The following is a 25,310-nucleotide window of genomic DNA, read 5'->3' as shown; positions in this document are numbered from 1 at the left end:
CTTTAAAGGGACAAAGGTCCCGAAACGAAGTGGCAATTATGCCTCATAAATTGAACCTGAAAGTGCCCACAAGTGCCACCTATCTATGCCTACAAGTGCCACCTATCTATGCCCACAAGTGCCACCTATCAATGCCCACCAGTGGTGCCAATCAGTGCCACATAGAAGTGCTGGCGATCAGTGTAACCGATCAGTGCCCATCACTGCCACCCATCAGTGTCCATCACTGACACCTATCAGTGCCCATCACTGCCGCCTCATCAGCGTACATCAATGACGGACAAAAATTACCCGCTTTAAAATTTTATAACAAAATTGTAAAAAAAAATTACAAAAAATAAAAATCACAGAGGTGATCAAATACCACCAAAAGAAAGCTCTATTGTGAGAGCGCTGAAAGCTGAAAACTGGTCTGGATAGGAGGGGGGTTTAAGTGCCCAGTAAGCAAGAGGTTAATTTCTCATAGCTGATTTCCCCGGGGAGCTTGGTTATAAATTGGTTGGACTGAAGAGCTGAGTCATCAAAGTAATCCTTTGTGTACAGGATTATCTGCAATATGACAAGGAAGAAAACGCTGAACTTTAGAACTTTTGATATACCATGTGTACAAAGGATTAGATCAGGCCGGTTCATATACAGTAGGCAGGCAGGACCTATTGTGCTCCGGCACCGAGGTAACTGCCTATATCGTATTACAGAATAACAGCCTGCCTTATACACCTGCAATGCATTATTCTTCTACCAATATATAAATTATTTTTGACTTCTCACACCCTCAATACAGACAGGTAAGCAAACACCTCCAAGGCTGGAGACAATAGACTTCAAGTCTGTAGACCCAATTTATAAATGATTTCGCCAATGACTGACACAACGTCGTACTGCAATTCCCACATTTGTCCAATTAAATCCTATTTGAAAAATGTGTGAATTTTGGATGAATGTTTACAAATAGACCCCTTATGTGTCTACCAAGCAGATGCAATTTTAATGCACCAGTGTTTGGTTTTGTACAATTTGTACATGGCCAATGTACAAATTTGTACAAATTGTACAAATTTTGTACAAATTTTGCCATGGTCAATATCAGACTATGGGTGCCATGTAAGAAACCTCATTTGATATTTTAAAAATATTTTACAGTTTCCAAGTCTATATTAGGGCAAAATAAAAATAAACAAAACATACTTAGCACATCTCTACAATACATTCACTTTCCCCTGATGTCGTGTGCCCTTTATAACGCTACAAGTACAGAAACCTGTTGGTCTGCCTGAAATCCATTAACCACTTCAGCCCCCGGAAAATTTTACCCCCTTGCTGACCAGCATACTTTTTGTGATTCGGCACTGCGTCGCTTTAACAGACAATTGCGCAGTCGTGCGACGTTGCACCCAAACAAAATAGACGCCTTTTTTTCCCCACAAATAGAGCTTCCTTTTGGTGGCATTTGATCACCTCTGCGGTTTTTATTTTTTGCGCTATAAACAAAAAAAGAGCGACAATTTTTTAAAAACTCATTATTTTTTACTTTTTGCTATAATAAATATCTCCCAAAAATATATATATTTTTTCATCAGTTTAGGCCAATATGTATTCTTCTACATATATTGCAATAAGCGTATATTGATTGGTTTGCGCAAAATGTATAGCATTTTTATTATTATTTTTTTTACTAGTAATGGCGGCGATCTGCGTTTATTTTTAATGTGTTCCCTAGTGTGTGTTCTAACTGAAGGGGAGAGGGGACTGTGCAGGGGAGATGACAGATCGCTGTTCATACTCGGTATGAACAGACGATCTGTCTGTTCTCCCCTCAGAGAACCGGAAACTGTGTGTCAGTGGCGATCGCGGGAGCCCAGTGGTGAGCGTGCCCACCGGGCACTTGCATCGGCTCGGGGGGAGAGCGGGAAGCACCCTCTAGTGGCCACAGGGTGAAGCGTCGTTACATAATGTTAGTCCAGCCGTGCCTTTCTGCTACAGAACAACTGTGTCGGCTGGTCGGAAAGTGGTTAAAGTGTTTGTTACCCCAACATGTCATATTTCTGATCTGTGCCTGCTGTACCATGTTCTTGTATGAGAAATTATCCTGTTCTTTGTATTGCTTCCTGCTTTTCAATTCATATACAAAAATGTTTTGCATTTCATTTCTATTTTAAACTGAAAGGATTGTTTTAGAAGGTGATCGTTTACATTCACTTTAAAGTGGTTGTAAACCTCTGATTGTGACTTTTACCTATAGGTAAGCCTAGAATAATATACTTATAGGTAGTGGAAATGTCTCCTAAACATGCGCCATTTAGGAGATATTTGCTGCACACTGCGCTGATGAAGTCATCAACACATGGGCTGTGAAGAAACGAACCTCCATGCCGTGACTGACGGCTACCACACGCATACAAGTGAGTGGCCAGTCACAGAGCCAGAGTCCCCAACCCCGAAAGGAAGAGGGGCAAAGATGGATCAGCGGGGACAGCGCAGGCTTCGTTTGCAGGTAAGTGCCACATTATGGGCTGGTATGCCATGCAGACTAGCCCATTATGCTTTAACTTTGCAGGGGAACAAAGAGGAAGTAAAACCTATCAGGCTTTACTTGCACTTTAAGGTCCTAGGTACTGTAATGAGCTGACAACTCTGCCTCTGCTGCATTGAAATCGCATTGCTATTTGTATCGCATTTCCAGTTGCAGTATCCACTAGCCCCACCCCCTGCTTGTCTAGAAAAAGGATTCTCAGTGGATGGAAGTGACAAAATCTGTTTGTTCTACAATTGTGTTTTTAATCCAGTTTTGCTAAATTTTTCATCCCTATTATTCCAAAAATCTCCACTTTTCATCCTATTAGCTATAATTTCACTTCTTCACTTTTACCATACTGTACTTGTATTTATTTTTTACATTTATTATGGGTTTTCATATAGTGCCAACAATTTGCGCAGGGCTTCACATATTGTATGATCACATCAGTCCCTGCCTTCAAGGAGATTACAATCAGGGCCAATTTGGAAAGAAGCAAATTAACCTACTACCATGTCTTTGGAACGTGGGAGGAAACCTTTGTACCCGGAGGGAACTCACACAAGCACAGGGAGAACATGCTAATTCAGTGAGGATCGTTTCCTAACTGGGATTCAAACCAATTATGTTTTCTGTTCTTTTTGTTGACTACAAAGTACTCCCTATTATTCTTCCTCACAATTATTGTTCATACCTTGACATTTTCTATATGTTGTGCTGTATATTGCCTACTCTGTATCCCAGCACGTTGTATGCTGTGCTGTAAGTTACATACTCCAGGCAACCTGTTATACATTACATACTGTAGACCATTGCAGTCTCTACACTATGCTGTATGTTATTCTGTATCACTGTACTCTATGTAAAATGTTGTTTATTGCAATCTCAGTACTGTACTGTAAACTGTTTTTAATGTTACATAAATACAGTACAATTAGAGTCGGTTCACACTGAGGCAGAATAAATTGCAGCGTGACTGCCTCCGGCGACCGGCATCCAGCTTCAGCGGCGGCTTGCAAAATGACTTCTGTATAGAAGTCAATGCAAGTCTTCTGAAGTCGCCCCAAAAGTAGTACATTAACCTTTTTCTAAGGCGGAGCGACTTGAGTCGTTCCATAGTACAGAATGGAGCACGAATTGTCAGGCGGCTAAGACCCATGACGAGTCACCCCTGTATGAACCGGCTCTTACTGTGTTCTATACATTTACTGCTGCACAATATTCTAAGCATAATAACACAACACATGTGTTCTGTGTAATAGGCAATCTTAACCACTTGTCTACCGGGGCAAACACAAATCTTTAGGAAAAAATACACTTCTATGAATTGTAGCGCACACAAAAACAATATACAATATATAATAATATATACACCATTTTTTATGATAATGCTGGGTCAAGTAAATAGATACCAAACATGTTTGCCTGTGAAATGGCAACAAACTATGGTGCCTAAAAAGTATCCATAGGCGACACTTTAACCGCTTCCCAACCGGTGCACAACGATGTACGTCAGCAGAATGGCATGGACAGGCAAATGGGCGTACAGGTACGTCCCTTTAAAATTGACACCGTGCCATCGCGTGCGCGCAGCTGCCGCCGCATGCACGTACCGATTGGGACCCCCATGAGTCCGACCACGGGTCCCGCGGACTCGATCGCCATGGGGATACCCGCGATCGTCTCACGGGGAGGAAGAATGGGGAGATGCCAATGTAAACAGCATCTCCCTGTTCTGCCTAGCTACAAGTGACACTGATCTCTGCTCCCTGTGATTGGAGCAGAGATCAGTGATCTGTAAATCACAGCCCAGCCCCCCACAGTTAGAAACACGCTCCTGGGACACACTTAACCCCATACACTGCCACCTCCTGGTTAACCCCTTCACTGCCAGTGTCATTTACACATTAATCAGTGCATTTGTATAGCACCGATTGCTGAATAATTGACAATGGTCCCAAAAATGTGTCAAAAATGTCCGATGTGTCCACCATAACGTCACAGTCACAATAAAAATCACTGATCGCCGCCATTACTAGTAAAAAAATATTAATAAAAATGCCATAAAACTATCCCCTATTTTGTAAACGCTATAACTTTTGCTCAAACCAATCAATAATCACTTATTGATTTTTTTAACAAAAATATGTAGAAGAATACGTATCGGTCTAAACTGAGGAAAACATTTTTTTTTATATATATTTCTTGGTTTGGCTTTTTTTTTTGTTTATAGCGCAAAAAATAAAACCGCAGAGGTGATCAAATACCACCAAAAGAAAGCTCTATTTGTGGGAAAAAAAGGCGTCAATTTTGTTTGGGTGCAACGTCGCACGACCGCGCAATTGTCTGTTAAAGCACCGCAGTGCGGAATCACAAAAAGTACTCTGGTCAGCATAGGGGTAAATTTTGTTTGGAAGTTGTCAGTTAAAGCGACGCAGTGCCGAATTGCAAAAAGTGCTCTGGTCTTAAGCCAGCAAAATGGTCCGGGGCTTAAGGGGTTAAAAGCCTTTAGAGGTTATCAGTTTAGAAATAAACATGCTCTGGCACTAGAATTACTGCTCTCACTCTGACGTTCTATGTGCCCATTTGCATTTGCATGCGAACATGCAGGACAGGGTGCTTTCATATTTTTTTTATTATTTATTATTACATTTTTTTACATTTTGCTTTTTTTGACACTTATTTTCCATTTAACTTAATTTCTGTCACAAGGGGTGAACAAGCCTCCTGTGATAGCTTTAGGCAGGTGACAGGTATTTTTTTTTCAGAACCATCTTCAGAGCATCTTATCAATCACAGATCGTTTTGATCAGATGCTTCCCTGACTATACCGGTCAGGGAAACACAGCACTAAAACTGGATCTCTCCTAGCTTTATTACTTACAGAGGAGATGGGGTAATGTGATGTTCCTCTGTGCACAGCTGACCTGGCCACTCACAGCGGTCCCCGGACATGATCCTGATATAACCGATTGCTGTCAAAGTTGTATACATTCAACCTCTTGGCAGGAAGTTGTTAAAGCAAAAAATCCTTTCCTCTTGTTCGGTGCCCATCAGTGCTGCCTATCAGTGCTTCCTAATCAGTGCAGCCTCATCAGTGCCCATCAGTGCAGCCTCATCAGTGACCATCAGTGCAGCCTATCAGTGCCCAACAGTGCAGCCTCATCAGTGACTATCAGTGCAGTCTATCAGTGCCCAAAAGTGCAGCCTCATCAATGACCATCAATGCAACCTATCAGTGCCCAACAGTGCAGCCTCATCAATGACCATTAATGCAGCCTATCAGTGCCCAACAGTGCAGCCTCATCACATCACATAAGTGAAAAAGAAAAATCAATTATTTGTAAAATGTTAAAACTGGGATTTTTTTTTTATTTTTTTTTATCTTGGGTCTTTTTTGTTTGTTTAGCACAGTGTTAGTTAAATAGCACCAAAAGAAAGCTCTGTCTCAAACAAATGCTAAAAAATGTATTTGGGTACAGTGTTGCATGATTACGCAATTGTCATTCAAAGTGTGAAAGCGCCAAAAGCGGAAAATTGGCCTGGGTAGGAAGGGAGTGAAAGTGCCCAGTATTGAAAAGGTTAAAGTGTATATGAGATTTTGGTGCTGGGTTATAAATGTTAATATTAGTCTGGACATAAGCCAGGGCTATAATCTAGCAAAAAGACTGTGTACCAGATTTAGGATCACATGTTCTATTTATCATTCAGGTGTGAGATTCTGTCTTGCAATTTAATTTACCACAACTGACCTGCTGGCCAAGTTAGGGCTGTGCTGATTTGGAAAAGTTAGCACCACCTAAGTCATCGCATGCCAAATATAATTTGGATAACTGTATTGCAGTTGTAAACAATATTTATTCCAAGCAGTTATTTTCCAAAATCACCCTATCATAATACATTACTAATGAATGGCTCAAACCTCCCACTGGTGCACACCTTGTTTGTACATATTAGTTTGTGGTGTCCCATTTTGCAGCGTAGGAGCTTCTACCATTCAATATTAGCTAATGATACAAGCTAATTTGATAAGATAAACCCTGCACAATAATGGTTTTAACAGTGTAAATTTATTTTTCCATCAAGAACACCCAAAGTAATGTGAACACTTTTCTTGCTATATGTAGTGTCCTGGAAAATGTATCCAGTTTTGAGATTGAAAAGTAATAAATGCATCATTTAGCATACTTTTAGAAGCAAAGAACACCTATACCAGTGTAAAATGAGATTACATACTTGCATACATAGTTACATAGTAATTATATGTCAGTATTACATTGTATATCCCTGTATGTTGCAGACGTTCGGGTACTTATCTAATAGTTTTTTGAAACGATCGATGCCCCCCACTGAAACCACCACCTGTGTAAGGGAAATCCACATCCGTGCCGCTCTTACAGTAAAGAATCCTCTACGCAGTTTAAGGTTAAACCTCTTTTCTTCTAATTTTACATGTCTTATTAAACTCCCTTCCGCAAAAAAGTTTTATCCATATTGAGGGTATTACCAGTATGGTATTTGTAAATTGAAATCATATCCCCTCTCAAGCTTTTCTTCTCCAGAGAGACAAATTAAACAGGATTAGTCCCAGCACAGAACTCTGGGGGACCATTCTGAGTGTTCTCCATTTATCACTACCCTCTGAACTCGTCCTGCTAGCCAGTTTTCAATCCATGTACTCACCCTATGGTCCTTGCCAATGGACCTTATTTTGTACAGCACACATTTATAGAGAATTGTGTCAAATGCTTTTGCAAAATCCAGATACGCCATGTCTATGGGCCTTCCTTTATCTAGATGGCAGCTCACCTCCTCATAGAAGGTTAATACATTGGTTTGGCAAGAATGATTCTTTATAAATCCATGCTGATTACTGCTAATGATATAGTTTTCCTTACTAAAATATTATATATAGTCCCTTATAATCCCCTTCAAGAGCTTGCATACTATTGATGTTAGGCTAACTGGTCTGTAATTTCCAGGGATATATTTTGGTCCTTTTTTAAATATTGGTGCAACATTGGCTTTTCTTCAAGCAGCTGGTACCATTTCAGTCAGTAGAATGGCAGTAAAAATTAGAAACAATGGTCTGGCAATTACTTGACTGAGTTCCCTAAGTACCCTCGGGTGCAAGCCATCTGGTCCCAGTGATTTATTAATGTTAAGTTTCCCAAGTCTATTTCTAATTCTGTCCTCTGTTAGCCATGAGGGTGCTTCCTGTGATGTGTCATGACAAACACTGCAGTTTTGTCTACTGAAGCCCCCCCCCCCCCCCCCGATTCCCTCGTGAAGACTGAGGAGAATAATAAATTAAATACTTTCGCCATCTCCCCATTCTTTGTAACCAGATGTCCTTCCTCATTCTTTATGGTGTCAATATGGCCTGTCCTCCCTTTTTTTACTGTTTATATACTTAAAACATTTCTTGGGATTTTTTTTGCTCTCCTCTGCTATGTGTCTTTCGTGATCTAAGCCGCCCTAATTGCACCCTTACATATCTGTAAAGTCTGAATCCTGATGATGATCCCTCAGCCTTGTATTTTTTGAAGGCCTTCTCCTTTGCTTTTATATGGATTTTTACATTGGAGTTAAGCCATCCTTTTGTTCGCTCTTTTAAAGGTATTTCCCAATGGGGTGCACTGGCTAATGACCTTATTTAATATGCTCTTAAAGCAACCCCATCTCTCCTTCGTGTTCTTTGTTTTGTAAGATATCAACCCAATTTATATCTTCTAGCAAGGTTTGTAGTTTAGGGAAGTTGGCTCTTTTGAAATTCAGTGTCTGTGTGTTACCCTTGTGTGATTTATACTGAAGCCAATTGACCTGTGATCGCTGTTTCCTAAATTGCCCTGTATTTCCACAGGTCTGTATTGTTGGTAATCAGTAGATCTAGTAATTCCTTGTTTCTAGTTGGTGCATCTACCATCTGACCCATGAAATTCTCCTGCAAGACATTTAGGAACTGGCGAGGCCTTACAGGAATGCTTGGTTCTCTCCACCCAGTCTATGTCTGGATAATTAAAAAATCCACCATTATGATAACACTTCTCATCCTTGCTTCTAGTCCAAATTGTGATAGGAAGGCCATCACCCCCTCCTCCCTCAGGTTAGGAGGCCTATAGCATTCTCCCAGTATTATTTTCCCCTTAGCTTCATCCCTTTGGAGCTCTACCCATAAGGATTCCACCTCCTTCCTAGCTCCCTTATTGATGTAATTTCTCACATTAACTTGAACATTATTCTTGATATATATAGGCAAACCCCTCCCCCTTTTTACCCTCTTGCAAATGGCTTGTGCTGCTGAAGGATTCTGCTCGTTTCTTTATATAACTTTCCCCTCCTGAAATACTCTGCACTGCTGGAAGACTCTGATTCTTCCTCTAACTCTACTCCCCTGAAATACTTTACACTACTGGAGAATACTGGAGAACTCAGCTCTTTCCTCTATACTCTCCTCTCCTGAATTACTTTGCACTGCTGGAAGACTCGGCTCTTTCTTCTATGTACAGTAAGGACCCTGTCACACATGCGGACCATTCAGATCGACCTGCCAGCTTTTTCAGGCGGACCTGAACAGACGCTCCATACATCTCTATGGAGTGATGGATGTCAGCGTTAATATGTCCGCTGACATCCAATCCGCCCCGATCCGATCCGCTCCGCTAAATCCAGATGGATGGATGTCCTATTTTCCATCCGTCTGACGGATCAGATCGGATGATAACAGACAGGTGGTCCATTTTCATCCGATCCCCCCATAGAAGAGAGCGGAAATCTGACAGGCCCATCCCTGCACAGTGTGCAGAGACGGACTTGTCATCCGCTGGCTCGATCCCTGCTGAGCAAGTGGATGTCTGAAAATGGATCCGCGCGTCTGAAAGGGCCCTAACTCTCCTCTTCTGAAATGCTCTGCACTACTGGGGAACTTTGCTCCTTCCTCCATCTAACTCTCCTCTCCTGAAATACTCTATACTGCTGGAGGACTCTGCTCCTTCCTCTGTCTAACTCTACTTCCCTGAATACTCTGAACTACTGAAGGACTCAGCTCCTTCCTCCAACTCTCCTCTCCTGAATTACTCTGTACTATTGGAAGACTCTGCTCCTTCCTCTTTTTAAATCTTCTTTTCTGTAAGGCTTGGCAATGCTGGGGAACTTTACTCTTTCCTCTCTCTAACTCTCCTCTTCTAAAATACTCCGTACTGCTGGAGGACTCTACTCCTTCCTCTACCAAACTCTCATATCTTGAAATACTCTGTAATGTGGGAGGACTTTGCTCCTTCCATTATATACTGTTTTTAAAAAAAGAATAAAATGATCTGTTATTTTTTCATCCATGTTTACCTAATTTGGTTTTGTTGGGTGAATTTGTGACAGTGTATACCTTAAAGTAATTTATGGGTGGTATTTGACATGTTTACAAGCCTGCTTTCCATTTTTGTTATTGTACGTAATGTAGAGTTTTGCAAATGAGCCACTAGATGCAGATGAGACAAACCATTATGATTACTCAACCAACTCAGAGGGTCGGCAATACATCAGTCACGATCTACCAGTTGATGGCTATGTGAAAGGTAGATCACGACCCTGCTGTACTAGCCTTCAGCTACAAATCCTGCCCTTTGCCTTACATACTACTGACCTCTGAAGTCTGTGTTACTTTATCCTGACTCTTGCACTTGGTGCTACTTACTTCTGACCCCTACACTGTGTGTTACACACTATTGACCACTGCATTACCTCTGACGTCTGCTTTCTGTGCCACATAATACTGTCCTCTGCACTCTGTGTTACATACTTCTGACCTCTGCACTCTGAGTTACATAATATTGTCCCTTAAACTCTGCAAAATTTACTTCTGACACCTACTCTTGGTATTTCTACTGACACCTGAACTCAGCTACTTACTAATGTCCCTTATTCTCTGCGTTACTTTTTTCTGACCACTGAACCCTGCATTACATACTCCTGACCTTTGCACTCTGCGTTACAAACTACTGACACTTTAACGCTTTAAAACTTAGTTCTGACACCTATTCTCTGCATTACTTACTACTAACTTCTGATCTCTGTTACCTCACAAAGCTAAAGCCGCGTACACACGGGCGGACTGTATGGCCTACTTAGTCCGTCGAAACACATTTCAGCGGACAGTCCGCTCGTGTGTGGGCTTCAGCGGACTTTTTCAGCGTGCAGTCTGGCGTACTAAGTATTTCGGAATTTTCTAAATACTGTCCGTCATACTTTGGTTTCAGCGGACAATCCGCTCGTCAGTAGGCTAGTTCGACGGACTAAGAATGGCGCATGCTCAGAAAGGATTTACACGGCGAAATGTTGCATTGCTGTGTATTGGACTTCCTATTTCTAGTCCCGTCGTATGTGCTGTACACGTCATCTCGCAAGCTTTCGACGGACTGTTTGTGCATCCGTGTGTGGTCAAGTCCGTTCATTCGAAAGTAGGACGGACTGTCCGTCGGATTGTCTGACGGACTAAGTAGGCCATACAGTCCGCCCGTGTGTACGCGGCTTAACAGTTCCAAAAGCTCAATTCACAAAGCTAACAGTTCACAAAGCTCAATTCCCAAAGCTAACAGTTAAGTAGTTTAGCAGGGACCAGCTGGATTTTGATCAGTGTGTGGCCATACTTTTTTCGACAGAAGCTTGAGTGACTTCTGTCAAAGGGTGATGTTGAAAAGTTTTTCTATTGGCTGCAACCCCTGATCAGTGCATTTTGACAGTGGCTGGTCCTTCTGCCAGAATACCGGCAGGGGTGGGAGAAATTCCCTCATAAACAATAGTTGTGTAGATTAGAATTGGAAATTGGAAAATAGATTGCCCATTTGTTGCTTGTGTGTTGGCTGTTCTAAACATACTGTATATTACAACTGCCTAATTGTTGCCCGCAAAATATAACATCTGCCCAATTTTTGCCCATGTATCAACAGGAGGGTTGGTCAGAAGCAGGAGAGACCTTGGATGTCGTGATGTTTTTTTTTTGTAAATAATGGATGATGACTAATAATTATAATAATTATTAGTTTTATTTTGGAAACAGAAGTGGCCAACTGATATAGAATGCCAACTCCTCCAATCTGAATAAATCACTACCACTAAATGTTCATGGCCAACAGGTGGGTGACTCTTCTGCTTCTGCATTGACCTTGGTGACTCCTGCACTGTGGAGGACAGAGCAGTGAAACGCTCCAATCAACCCTATAGACTTGCATAACATTTGAGCTAAAAACTACTTTATTTCCCAGAAGAACATTTTGGTAAGGATCATGTTAGTGGAAACATTGCTTTGTTTTAACATGCTGGTTATGACTAAATCACATTAATTTTTTCAACTACTAAATCCTTTCCCCATTATCCGTAAACCAAAAGATTACAATGCAAGGGCCCAGCCCAGTATTCATCAGTACCCTCACCCTGCACTGATCTGGCCACTGTACATACAGATTATCAAGCTCTTTCTCAGCTGGGTTGGAAATGGAGGGTACACAAGTTTGCATCTTCACTTTGGGTGCCAAAGGACCCTTTCCAGGCATTGGTTGCCAGTTTTGAATTTTTTTGCCTACATATTGTAGGTAAGCACTGTTTGCCCCTTTCCACTCAGTACCTTGCTAGATAAATCTCCCCAATTCTGAATGACTTGTTACTTACGCTTGGTCTTTTCCATTTAATGCTGAGTAGTTTGTCCTGGGACAGTAAATCCTGTCCAATAGAATAGAGGCTGGCAGGGAATACATCATCTTCAAACAACTGCCTTCTATTCAGACAAGTTTCCCGGAGGCTGTTGAAGTCTTGTCCTTTGAACTTTTTGGGGGTTTCCACTGTTCCCGTCTTCCTCAGAGATTGCTGCCCTTCGGCCACCTTCTGGTACACCCCGGGGATCGGCATTGTAGGCCACCGTTATCTGGAGTGAGAAATATTTATACAATTTAATAGAGATTTCAAAGATCAGATATAGTTATGTACTTTTCCCAAAGAAGAGGGATTTCAAAATGATTTGACTTGCAAGCAGGATGGTTTTGAGCGTGCAGCTATACCATCCTTTGGATAAATTTGTTTAAACAGCTTCTTTCAAATTTGAATATATCCTGTCTCTAAAAATAAATAGACTAGCCGAAAAGCAGAGCAGTTACATTTTCAATGTTGTGTAATGAGGAAATTATTTTTCACATTGACAACACTCATTCACTATACTGTATCAGGACAACAGAAACAGGATATGACAATTGTACTCCCCCCCCTCCCCCCCTGTTATCTAGAAGGGCATGGTTCTGTAATCTCTAGAGTAAAAGTAACTGATAACAATATACAGGAAGAACACAGGGAGTAATGAGCTTAGTAGATTTCTGGCAGGATGAACAGGTATTTTTGGTACTTATCAACACATATAACAAAATGCTTTCAATGGTATATTTAACACACCAAATACAATAAGGTCATTGTTAGGGTTTAAATACCCTTTAGGGTAATTTTAAGGTATTTTAAACGTACTGCTTTCATTAAAGTAATAATAAAAGGGGATCCTATCATAAAGGTCCTTGTCCAGGCACTTCACATTATGTGGTGACAACTTGTTGTTGCTGCCTCCCAATTGTGCTCCTGCATTGTCACCCTGTCATATACTGTAATCTTCTGTGTCAACAGAAATTGTGATTCCTGGCTGCCCAACAAACCCTTGTGCAAGCGTGGAGACAGCCATTCCTTAATATTGCCGAAGTAAAACAGAGATTCATGGGCATTATGATGCACGAGAAGCTTACATTTATCCTTGAAGAAACGCTTACCCAGTACCTCAAGGTCTGAAGTCCCAGGATTGGGTCCCTGGATCCCTCAGATGAAATTAAAAGACCACAACTTGCTCTCCTTGGGAATTGTTTCAGTCAGAAGTGGTGAGCCCCCCCCCCCCCCCAAGTTGGCCCACGAGCTTCCCCTATCACACTTTTTTCCTTTCCCTCTCTCTTCTCCTAGATGAGTTCATCCACCTCTTTCGTTTCCGTCTCTAATTCTTCTATAGCTCTTTATATGGAGATGGGCACACCTATTACGCCTTACCTCATCTCTCTTGCTTTGGTGGTTGCAAGAGCTGGGGGACGTTCTTCCCCTCCGAAGAACGCTTCTCTTCCAGGTTTGTAGATTGCACTTGATCTACATATGAACCTCATCTTTGCTACCTTGCTGTTTTGCACAATTCATTTTGGTTGATGATTCCTTGTACTGTGTTATACACTTTGTAAGCCTTGTAAACAATAGAGATCCTGAATGTTTGCACTCCAACAGATCTACTTTATTGATATGATTCCAACAGGAAGAATCACATGTAGTGGGAGAACAAGAGCAAGGTTAGCCTTGCTCTTGTTCCCCCACTACATGTGATTCTGCCTGTTGGAATTTTATCATATCAATAAAGCGGAGTGCAGCCATCCGGGATCTCTACTGTTTACTGTGCAGTTTGCAAGCTGGGTGAGCACCCTCTCGGCAGGTGTGTGGGGTGTAGATAGCGTGGACTGACCTGAAGCAGCGGTACCTCTGTGTCCTTGTAAGCTTAAGGCTCGGTTCACGCAGGGGCAACACGACCTTCAACACGACTTTTGGAGGCAACTTGGACGTGACTTGGACGCGACTTGGACGTGACTTGGACACGACTTACAACACTACTTTAAGTTGCCCCAGGCCAGGCGACTTGCCGTGGCCAATCAGAGAATGAGCTCTCAGGGGGGAACTCCTTTTGAGAGCTGATAATTCTCTGAGAGTCGCCTCCGTATAGACGGAGATCCGACTTGGAGGCGACCTCCATTGAAATCAATGGGTACCAGTCACCTACAAGTCGGATTGAAGTAGTACAGGAACCTTTTCTGAAGTCGGAGCGACTTCAGTAGTGTGCATTAAGACAGCTCTCATTCACTTACATTGATTTCTACATGTTGTGCGACCTGAGGGGGCGACTTGAAGGGGGCGACTTGAAGTCGGATCTGAGTCGCCCCTGTGTGAACCGGCTCTTACTGTGACCTTCTATTTGGATCACTATACTATACCACTCCTTCCTGTTTCCGATTATCTTGTAATAACTTGGAAAAACTTAATCAATTCTTTGTGAAACAACAAAAATGATGATGAATTGAAATGCCAATTGTGAGTCAGGTCTTGTCCTGACCTTACAAATGCTCTCGGGTAAATAGACTAAAATTTCCACAGAGACTCCCCAAAATCTTGTGGAAAGTCCCATAGTTTTGGAAAGTGATTTTCCACGTGTTTTCTATTGATATGATGGTCAGGTGTCCACAAACCTTTGACCATATAGTGTATCTACTAATCTACCATTGTAAAGAAATAAGATATTTTTACAGATAAACATACCAGTGGCAGAAAGTTTAGTCCTACTCAACTAGTTGTGAACTTGACTTTAAAACACACTAATTTCAATGGAGTTATGAACTTACGGAACATCCTGTGAAGTATATTAGAAGATATGCTATTATAAGTTGTTATGCACATGCAAGCAAGTTGATTTCCCGTGTAAACAGCGGGAAACGTATTTACCAGCTGTTCTGCTGTCGTCAAGATTCCATTTCTGAATTTTGTCTCTGCGTCTCTTTTCTACATGCTGACTTATTCCATGCAAGTGTAACCGATAAGAAAAATAATGATAGTTAGACTTAGAAAGATCAGACACCAGGTCAAACGAGGGCATCCCCATCATCCCACCATCTTCAATGAAATATCTAAAGGGAAAGCTTAAAGTTTTCATAGTTAAAATAAAACTAGTCTTTAAAATGCTCCCTCCCCCTCCTAATACTTATGCTGGCTAACCTGTGTAAAAAAGGTGTATATACTTACCTATTTTCATCCTGCCCCAGGCTGATCTGGTCACATGATCACCTGTGTCAGCCAGCAGCCACTGCAGGGGAGTAGAGAGTGTTTGACAATGGCTGAAAAAGCCTGGAGCAGTGATGTCACCCACAGGCTCATCTGTTGTCCTAGTGGTCCCTCCTCTCCCCTGCAGCTATCGCTGACTGGCACAGGTAAGCTGGTTCATGTGACCGGACTGAAATGGGCTGAAAATAAGTATCTACATCTTTCTTACACAGGTTAAGTTGTGTATATATGAATCGAAATTTGTTCAATCTATATGTAGCCCTCTCTGTTCAACAGAAGCCAGTCTAATGAAATACCTGAATTTGGCTCTGTGCTATTGCAGTCCCTGTATAGCAGAGCTGGAGTGTGAGAGGAAGAAGCAGCACATGGAGCCAATCAGTTCATGTTCTGACAGGAAGCATGCTGATAGGAGGAGAGGAGAGAGTGACAGAGAGAGGAGCTCATCAATGTGCTGCTTCTCCTTTCACTATCCAGTCATAGGCTGGGTTGGGTCCAAGATGACCTGGGCTCAAAAGAGGTGAGTTGAATGATGCTGGCCATCAGCCTGAGGATATCTAATGGCAGAAAAATCTCTGGACTGAAGGAGACTATTGCAGAAAAAGATAGTTTTGTCATTTTATCGTGATTATTTGATCTTGTTGTTTTTACTACAGTCCTCCTACCAAAAGGCAGAGAATTTCACCTACACGTTGGGTAAATGTGACTTCTAATGAAAACAACTCGTATATTTTAACATAACATGTGTGCCGCTTTCATCCTCTCACACCAGCAATTAAAGCATGACTGAGGATCTAACTCTTATCCAAGATGTAAAAAAAAGGAAACATTTTGGCCGGAGTTCCACTTTAAGAGAATGCATCCCGTTACACATTTAATTCATTTAAAAAGAAGATTATTGACTTTTTACACTTGCAATGCACAAATTATTGCTAATCACATAAAAATAGATTAAAACTAACAAAGCCTAGAGATGAAGCCTGACAAAAATCCTTTTTTTGCTGGTTCAGTTGCATTACATAGTACATTAAAATCAATGCACTTAGTTTGCAGAGAGAAAAATCGATGCGTGAAAACTTGTTCCGCTTTCGGCGTGAATTGTTAAGTTAAGATTTAGGACTTCAGCCAGTTCAATAACGGTAAAAGAAGGAGCAAAATATTGCACTAAATAGAAAATTCTTCATTTCAGTTTTTTTTTTTGCCTTCCATCTTATTTTAAAGCAGTGTTTTGCACATTGTTTTAATGAAGCAGTAATTGTCTAGCTTGCAGTTTCATGAGCCATTCTGGAGAAGTATTTACAGCAGTAACGACCACAAGAGAAACTTTTGTCTATTTTTAACAAGTATTCATTATGTGGTGCTAACTTTTTCATGAACATATTATATTTTGTGGTTTATATTGTTTACATCTATTGTGTCATGCAAGGATTTATAGGTGTGCCCTCTTGTGGGTACCAGAGTGCAATTAGCATTCTTGATGGTTACTTGAAGGAAAAAATATAAGTAAATATAAGCCTGCTAGAACTTGTATTGTTTTGCTCAGTGGTGTTGCCACTTACCGTATATACTCGAGTATAAGCCGAGATTTTCAGCCTCTTTTTTGAGGCTGAAAGTGCCCCCCTCGGCTTATACTCGAGTCATCGCCGTCTGACTGCTCGATCAGCGTATCGAGCAGACAGACGGCGGACATACTACAATTCGAAAGCCGCGCCTCCGCCTCCGCCTCCGCCTGTGATAGGCGGAACACTCAATTTCCCAGCAGTCAGTGTTCCGCCTATCACGGACATCCGCTCATCCTCGTACTACGGACGAGGATGAGACGATGTCCGTGATAGGCGGAACACAGGCTGCTGGGAAATTCAGTGTTCCGCCTATCACAGGCGAAGGCGGAGGCGCGGCTTTTGAATTTTAGAATGGCCGCCGAGGCGCCGACGAAGAGCGGCGATCCTGGCAAGGCACGGGACGGAGGCAAGGCAAGGCACGGCACGGGACGGGACGGAGGCAAGGCACGACACGGGACGGAGGCAAGGAGGCAAGGCACGGCACGGGACGGAGGCAAGGAGGCAAGGCACGGCACGGGACGGAGGCAAGGAGGCAAGGCACGGGACGGAGGCTCGGGACACAGGCTCGGGACACAGGTAGGCTGGACACACACACACACACACACACACACACACACACACACACACATGGACACACACACACAGGGATGGATGGATGGAGACACACACACACAGGGATGGATGGATGGAGACACACACACACAGGGATGGATGGATGGATGGAGACACACACACACAGGGATGGATGGATGGATGGACACACACACACACAGGGATGGATGGATGGATGGACACACACACACACAGGGATGGATGGATGGATGGACACACACACACACAGGGATGGATGGACGGACACACAGGGATGGACGGACACACAGGGATGGACGGACACACAGGGATGGACGGACACACGGGGATGGACGGACACACACACAGGGATGGACAGGCATGCCCTCGGCTTATACACGAGTCAATAAGTTTGCCAGTTTTTTTGGGGGTAAATTGGGGGCCTCGGCTTATATTCGGGTCGGCCTATACTCGAGTGTATACGGTATATTGAATCATCACAAATGTACTTCACGAAGTTGTATGAATTATTTTATGTTAATTTGTAATTTTTCACTGACAGTTTAGAAGCCTGACTGTCAAAAAATACAATTTCTAATGAATTTCCCTCTGGTTTCATTTAAAAACACAGCACATAAACACCACTGGTCTGCCTGCCTATTGAATGACCTATTAACCTCCCTGGAGGTATGATTATTTCAGATTTTAGGTGCTGAAAGCGGTACCATTATTGTGCATGGAAATTTAGCATTTTATATTGTAGGCCTGTAATTCTTAGAAATAATTCACTTAAATCCATCGAAACAAGAGTCTAATAGACATCCCGGGTATGATAAAATTAGAAATATGAAATCATAAATTATAATATATATATATATATATATATATATATTAATATTAAATAAATAACTATAAATAACAAACAAATGATAATAAAATGATTCAATAATGTAATCAAATCAAAAACACTGAAATATGCTGAGTTGCAGAATTGTCGCTGTCATTACTTTTAGTGTTTGATGACGAATTTCCCCACAAATTACTATTGCTCAATTCTGCTAGTGATTCTAATTTATTATCGCTGTTTTCTAGCTGCTCTCTAACCACTTTTGATGTAAACGGACATTTTTTGGTTGCTATGGACAATCTCCAGTTTCCTGGCATAAAGAACAGTATTTATAATAATTTATAATATAAAAGTGCATGCAGGGCACTGGACAAACCACTAGGGACAAAGGGGATGTGTAATTATTTGATACAGTACTGTAATCTGTAAGATTACAGTATACTGTATCTATACTTTTTTACTTGTTGAATTTGGCGCCGAACTCCGTCCCCGTGTGTCGCAACGCTTGCAGGGAACGGAGTTCGGCACTGTCGCAGATCGAGCGAGACACAGCAGCTCGCTGATCACAGCGGGGAGACATCGCTGGATCCAGGGGACAAGGCAAGTAACCCCCTCCATGGATCCAGCGATGCATTCCCAAGTCTGGCTCGGGAATACTGCTTATGGTAATTAAATCTCACCCCGAGCCAGACTCGAGAATACCACCAGGGAGTCTACGAAAAGGAGACTGAGCCGTCCTTATTCTCTTTGCTCATTCTGCCACATTTTCCACCATAGGATGTAACATCTTATCGGATTGCTGAAAGTTGCTCTGTGTAAGTGGGTATTTAGCACAGGTTCCTGTCAGGAAGATCTGAAAGGGTCACGGCAGGAATACACTCATCCTCTTCACTTCCATTATTTTATGGCATGCCCCCAACTGTCCCGGATTTAGTGGGACTGTCCTGGAATTAAAACACAATCCCAGTATCCCTTCAGACCGGGGCTGTGTCCCAGAGCCAAGAACAGGAAAACATTTTTGTGCGCTTGCCACCTGCTCTGTGCACAAACTGTGGGTGGTGTGATCTGCCAACAAAATCTGCATTGTTTCGGCAGGGAGGAGGAAGAGAGCTGAGACATGGGACATAGACAACTACAAGGGCAGTGCTCACTGACCACAAAAGTATCCCATCAGCCTTCACTGACAAAGGCAACCTTGACTGGTGACCAATGTACTTCTCTGGCCCCTACCGACCACCAATGTACTTTATAAGTCACCACCACTCACCACCATTTTGCTCTTCTGCCCCTTACTGTTCTCAAATGTACCCCTCAAACCTCTTCTGACAGCTCTCCCCCCCCCCCACTTTCCTCACTGCCACCAATTTTTTTGGTTCCCCCAATGGTCCACTCTTACTATTTAGGGGATCTTTTCTCCCATGGACACTGATGCCAGGTATGGATTTTTTACATAGTTACATTGGTCCAGCTTGGGGGTCCTATCATAGGGCACTGTTCCTCCCACTAACTAATAAGGCATTATTCCTCCGCCTAATACCAAAGATGAGGCATTGTTTGCTCCTATTGTTGCTAAGACATCTTCTACTTTCACTGGTCACAATCAGACCCTCTAAATTTTGAAGGACAGTAAAATGGTCCTTTGTTTAGAAAATTTGGAGACCCCTGCGCTAAAAGCTGGAGGCCACTGTAGTAGATACCGCCACTACAGTGATCTCCACTTGCTTCCAGGTCCCGTGTTGAGAGGCTACCCTGCTGCTGTGTGAACATATGAGGTCTGACGCTAGGCATGTGCACCTTTCAGAGAATGATTTGCATCTTTTCAATTTATGCAAAGCGTTCTCTGAACAAGATGAAGAGGTGGGGCGGTGATATCAGGCTCTTCACCTTGTCCAATCAGAAAATACCTTGCATTCATTAAGAAAATGCAAAGCATTGTCTGAATGATGCCTGTGCCGAGTGACCAAGGTGTCCCTCTTTCACCAGCTCCAAAGCTGGAAGTTATGCATTACAGGGTGCCACAGGGCTCCATCCTGTTACTAATATACATGGCTTCCACTGGGAAATAACATGTAGCACCATGGTTTCCACTACCAGTGCTATGCAGTTGACACGTGATATTCGGTGTGATTCAAACCAGACACTGGTAAACACGATCAACAGGTGTCTCACTGACATACACAATGGATGAACTGTAACTGGCTAAAACTAAACCCAGACAAGACAGAAATTCTTGTAATGGGGGGGTTAGAGACTAACTACAAAGTGGTGAAAAACAGGTCCAGTTAGTTTAACTATCTTTGCAGCCTGGGGTTGATCCTGGACACTGAGTTATCAAATAAACAACATGTTTTAGTGCTATCAAGTCCTCATTCTGCCATCTCAGAAATATTAGAAGAATCAAAAATCTGATTCCGGCAGAGGATATGCCAAAACTAATTTATGTATTTGTGACACCCAGATTGGATTACTTCATATTCCTCTACTAGGGTCTCCTTGAGAAGGAACTCCATTATCTGCAGCTGGCACAGAACACAGCTGGCACTCACCCACCAACCCTGTGACTGCCACCAAGTCTTCGCCTTATGTAGTTGGCTTCCGGTTAAATAGTGTATATAATTTTAATACTTACTTGTAAAGCCATAAATCTCTCTGATACATGGCATCACTGCTGTCAAAAAAGGTGCAGCAGCCAATAGCTGATGGAGGATTCAGTTTTCTCCCCCCGGCCTGCAGAGGGCAGAACTGAAGACAGCCGGTGTTTCGTCAGATTAGGGGACCCGTCAGATTTTGTAACGGAAGTGACGTTATGTCACGGCCATCTTGGTACACCCCGCATATCCAAACAAGAAGACTCGCTGCTCCAGGTCAGGTTTTAAAAGCCTGATAATCTGGACAGCTGCCCACCTCGGCTCGCCTCCGCATATAGTCAAAAGAAGAAATGTTCAAAATTCTTTTATTCTTTTATTCAGAACATCCCAAAGTGTTGACAGAAAGCTGGTAGATGCATTTCACACACTCCAAGTGTGCTTAGTCATTACACAGGTGGAGCATGTGTGTGTGTAAATGCATATGTACTCACCCGTGGAATATCTCCCTCCATATCGCCCCCAAAGGGGGAAAAACACAAAGATAGAAAAGACAAAGTAGATTGAGCAGCAAGAGATGTGAAACTGCATTAAAATTATCAATGAATATTTATCGATCTATATATAGTCAGTAAAAACCGACATATATAAACCCCTATCTCTTTAAGCTCATAAGACACCAAATATGGCAAGACACATCAAGAGGACTGTGTGGAAGGAAAGACCAAGGCAGTAAATATAAGGCCACATTTTCAGCCGCCCTCCATCCACTCAATGCACATTCCTGTCTGTATGTAGTACATGTCTAAGCCCTTGTACACACGAATGGAGATTCCGACGGAATGTGTCCTATCGGACCGATTTGTCGGATAATCCGACTGTGTGTGGTATGCATCGGACTGTTTCCGTCGGAATATCCGTCGGACCCAATTTTCCAACTTGTTGGAAATATTTTCCGACAAACTGGTCCGATCGGACAAAGTGACACGCATGCTCAGATCAAATTCCTACACCAAAGCTATTGGCTACTAGCATGAACGTAGTCCCGTCATAACGAAATAACGTCATCACGTTCTGAATGATCGGATTTTCCGACAACTTGGTCCGACCGTGTGTATGCAACAGTTTCGGTCACAATCTGTCGGACAAAATCCAACGGATTTGGTTGGCAGAATGTCCGACCGTGTGTACAAGGGCTTAGACAGACCCCGAGAATAATAATACAGGGGGTCCCCAAGTTATGAACCTCCGACTTGCGAACAACTCCTACTTACAAAAGGCAGGTAGCGCTGGCGGGCACAGCGGAAAACATTGCAAAACATCGGAAAACGACGTTGGAAAACAGCGGAAAACGCCATTCTGCGCATGCGCGTCCCAATTACGAACAAATCGGACTTAGGAACAAACAGGCAGTCTCTAACCCGTTCGCAACTCGGGGACCCCCTGTAAAAAGATGAAATGATGAAAAAACGATTTTCTGAAAAAATATATGTATAAATAACAAAAATAACAAAAGAAAGTAAATAATAAAAGAAGAATAGATCATTATGTAGTTATTTTTGAATATTAGTATTAATGCTCTGTCGGAAAGAGTGTATTCTTCACATTTATTCATAATAATGGGTTATATCTCACTCAAAATTTAACCCATGTGGGATGCGAGTCTGGAGCTGGAAAATCCAGAATAGCTCTCTATGACAAAGTAATCAAAATATATCACCCCCTCTGGGTGGAACCCTGACCTTCTCAATAATTTATATATGCATGGCTGTAATATTGCCGTTATGGCATAAGTTAAAGTGTTTGGCCACATTTGTTGATAGATTTGTCGTTACGCTATATAGGTGCTCATAAAAAAAAACACGTAGACGTCTAGTTGTTCTAGAGGATGATGACACTATTGTTATCCATAAGTCAGATAAGGGAGGGCTTATAGTCCTGATGGATGTTGAATCATATAGAAGAGAAGCCATCCGACATCTATCTGACACCATTACATATATCCAACTTAGAGGGGATCCAATTAAAAAGTTTAGATCGGTGTTGGCAGAACTTGTCAAGAGGAGTGAAAATAGGTGTATTCAATCAAAAAGAAATGACTAAAGTAATACCAGAAAATCCTATTGTTCCCACATTTTACCATCTCCCCAAAACCCATAAGGGACTAGACCCCCTGCTAGGACATCCTATTATATCGGGCATCAATTCCCTCAATGAGAAACTGAATGAGAAACCTGGGCAGTGGCTGGATAGGCAATTACAGCCTTTGGTTCAGCAACTCCCTAGATATTTAAAATACACAAATCATCTTCTTGAGGTCTATGGTGTGTGTTCTTGAGCATGTTTATCTCTATTTACTAATATTTGTACACATTTGTAGTAATGTCTTTTGTCATTATATGATTGTTCTACTCTACATTAATCCATAAGCGATGCGACACATATTTATATGTGTGTGCGTTGCTATGGGTTGCTGTAGGTTTTTCTGCTTTTTTAGTTTCTATGTATATTCAAGCGGAGTTCCACCCAAAAGTGGAACTTCCGCTCATCTGATCCCCCCCCCCTCCGGTTCCACGCCCCTTCCCGCACTCCCCCCCCGCTGTCTCCTGGGAAACACACAGGTCACAGGAGATAGCGGGGACCACTTACGACACGCAGCACGACTTGCACATGCGCAGTAAGGAACCGGGAAGTGAAGCTGCAATGCTTCACTTCCTGATTCCCTCAATGAGAATGGTGGCGGCAGCAGCTGAGAACCAATCGATTGCTCGGCTTTGGCTGCTGACATCGCTGGACCCTGGGACAGGCGAGTGTCCATTTATTAAAAGTCAGCAGCTGCAATATTTGTAGCTACTGGCTTTTAATAATTTTTTTTTTAGGTGGACTCCCTCTTTAAGGATGAGTTCAGGCATGTTCGCAAACAGCACATGCAGAGCCCGCCAGGAAGTCGGCAATGCAGAGCTCTTGCATTGCATAAAAACACAGCCCTTTTGCAGGTGCATGGCAGTGCCAATAACTTTTTAGCCTAGCTAATGTGTGCTCTTTCCTGCTCATTTACCTGCAGCAAAACACATGGTACCAAAATACCTTGCGTTTCAGTGCAGCGCAATTTTTAAAAAGAGTCATACACTTCTTTTGTGCATTCTGTCATGGATAGACCTGCCCATTAAAATGAATGCACTACCCCAAATGTGCCTCACAAAACACACATGCTCCATCATACCTGCATCGGTCCAATTAAGCTTTAGGACCAGCTTACACTTGCAGTAGTCCTCTGAAGAGCAATTTGCACTAAATCATTTTCAGAGGATGTTTGACAGGTGGTAAAGAGGCATTATTTCACCTCCTCACCACCTGTTTTAACCCCCTAAAACCCCACACCACTGTACCAAAACCACGTGCATTGCATGTAGTTGTAGCTCAGCCTCTTTCACTTGCATGGGTTGCATTCAGTAGGTGGTACTGCTCATCAAACTGGGAATGATTTTAGCCACGCAAATGTTTACCCCCATGTAGCACCCTGATGTTTAGGTGATGATGCTAGTCAATTTATCTGCCAAGTGATAGTTCCCTTGGCCAATTCATAGGAAGTCAATTGATTTCACCCTAATTCTGGAATTGCTGAAATTTTCCCTTCTGTCACTAGATGGCCGCGTATCTGGTGGCATTAGATAAGACAATGGCATTGTAAGGACAGATTAGGAATGAATGGGGTGTCAGCCAATGGGCAGGGATTTTCTTGGGTCCCTTGGCCTGCTGGGAGAGCCTATTTATTTGGGAGAAGTCAGGTGATTGGGGTTCTGTGCCACCTGGACATCTGTTTGGGTGGACGTGTGTCGTGTTGCCCCGGGCTGCTATCACGGGGGCATCTGGCTGATAGGCTGTCTGAAGGCCTAGCCAGAAGCAAGAGAACAGGGCGGGGTTGGGATTGCGGCTTGCAGTCCACCAAAAGTAACAGTTCTGCTGGCAGGAGAACCTGTCATGGGTGAAGGTAGAGGGGAAGCTCTCGTCACTAAGGGGCCATCCACCCTATTACCAGGGACCACTGTGAGTAGCTGAAGCAAGTATCAGAGCAGTTTTCTGCAGTGTACCATAAACATTGGTGCTATTTCAGCACATGCCACAAACATTTCATACATATGTGTGTCACTATTAGCCACGTCTCCTCCTCTACCTTGAGAGAAACCCTCCATCAGCCAGCTACAATAGATTGCTCCCTCAACAATAGATTCCTCCCAGCAACAACTGACCCCCCAGTAACATAAGACCAACCCCAGCAACAATAGATCCCCTACCAGCAACAATAGACCACCCCCTGCAGATCTAGATCCCTTCCAGAGGCAATAGCCCCC

General features: G+C 42.7%; 1 protein-coding gene across 5 annotated transcripts in view; it reads right to left on the bottom strand.

Annotated features, from left to right (window-relative positions):
* Window positions 1-25,310, bottom strand: part of LOC143987271 (calpain-13-like) — a 175,187-nt gene that overhangs the window by 136,917 nt on the left and 12,960 nt on the right. For 3 of the 5 annotated variants that reach the window (XM_077485884.1, XM_077485886.1, XM_077485882.1), the window contains exon 2: window positions 12,176-12,428. In XM_077485884.1, the coding sequence (XP_077342010.1) occupies window positions 12,176-12,412 (237 nt within the window). In that variant the 5' untranslated portion in view covers window positions 12,413-12,428. Of the gene's footprint in view, window positions 1-12,175; window positions 12,429-15,061; window positions 15,126-21,002; window positions 21,025-25,310 lie in introns of those variants that run through there. The other 2 variants (XM_077485885.1, XM_077485883.1) reach the window with 2 other exon arrangements.

The sequence above is a fragment of the Lithobates pipiens genome, unplaced genomic scaffold (genome assembly GCF_037356315.1).
Source record: "Lithobates pipiens isolate NorthernLeopardFrog02 unplaced genomic scaffold, aLitPip1_a1.2 Scaffold_18, whole genome shotgun sequence".
Lineage (NCBI taxonomy): Eukaryota > Metazoa > Chordata > Amphibia > Anura > Ranidae > Lithobates > Lithobates pipiens.
This window is presented reverse-complemented; position numbering and strand designations above follow the sequence as displayed.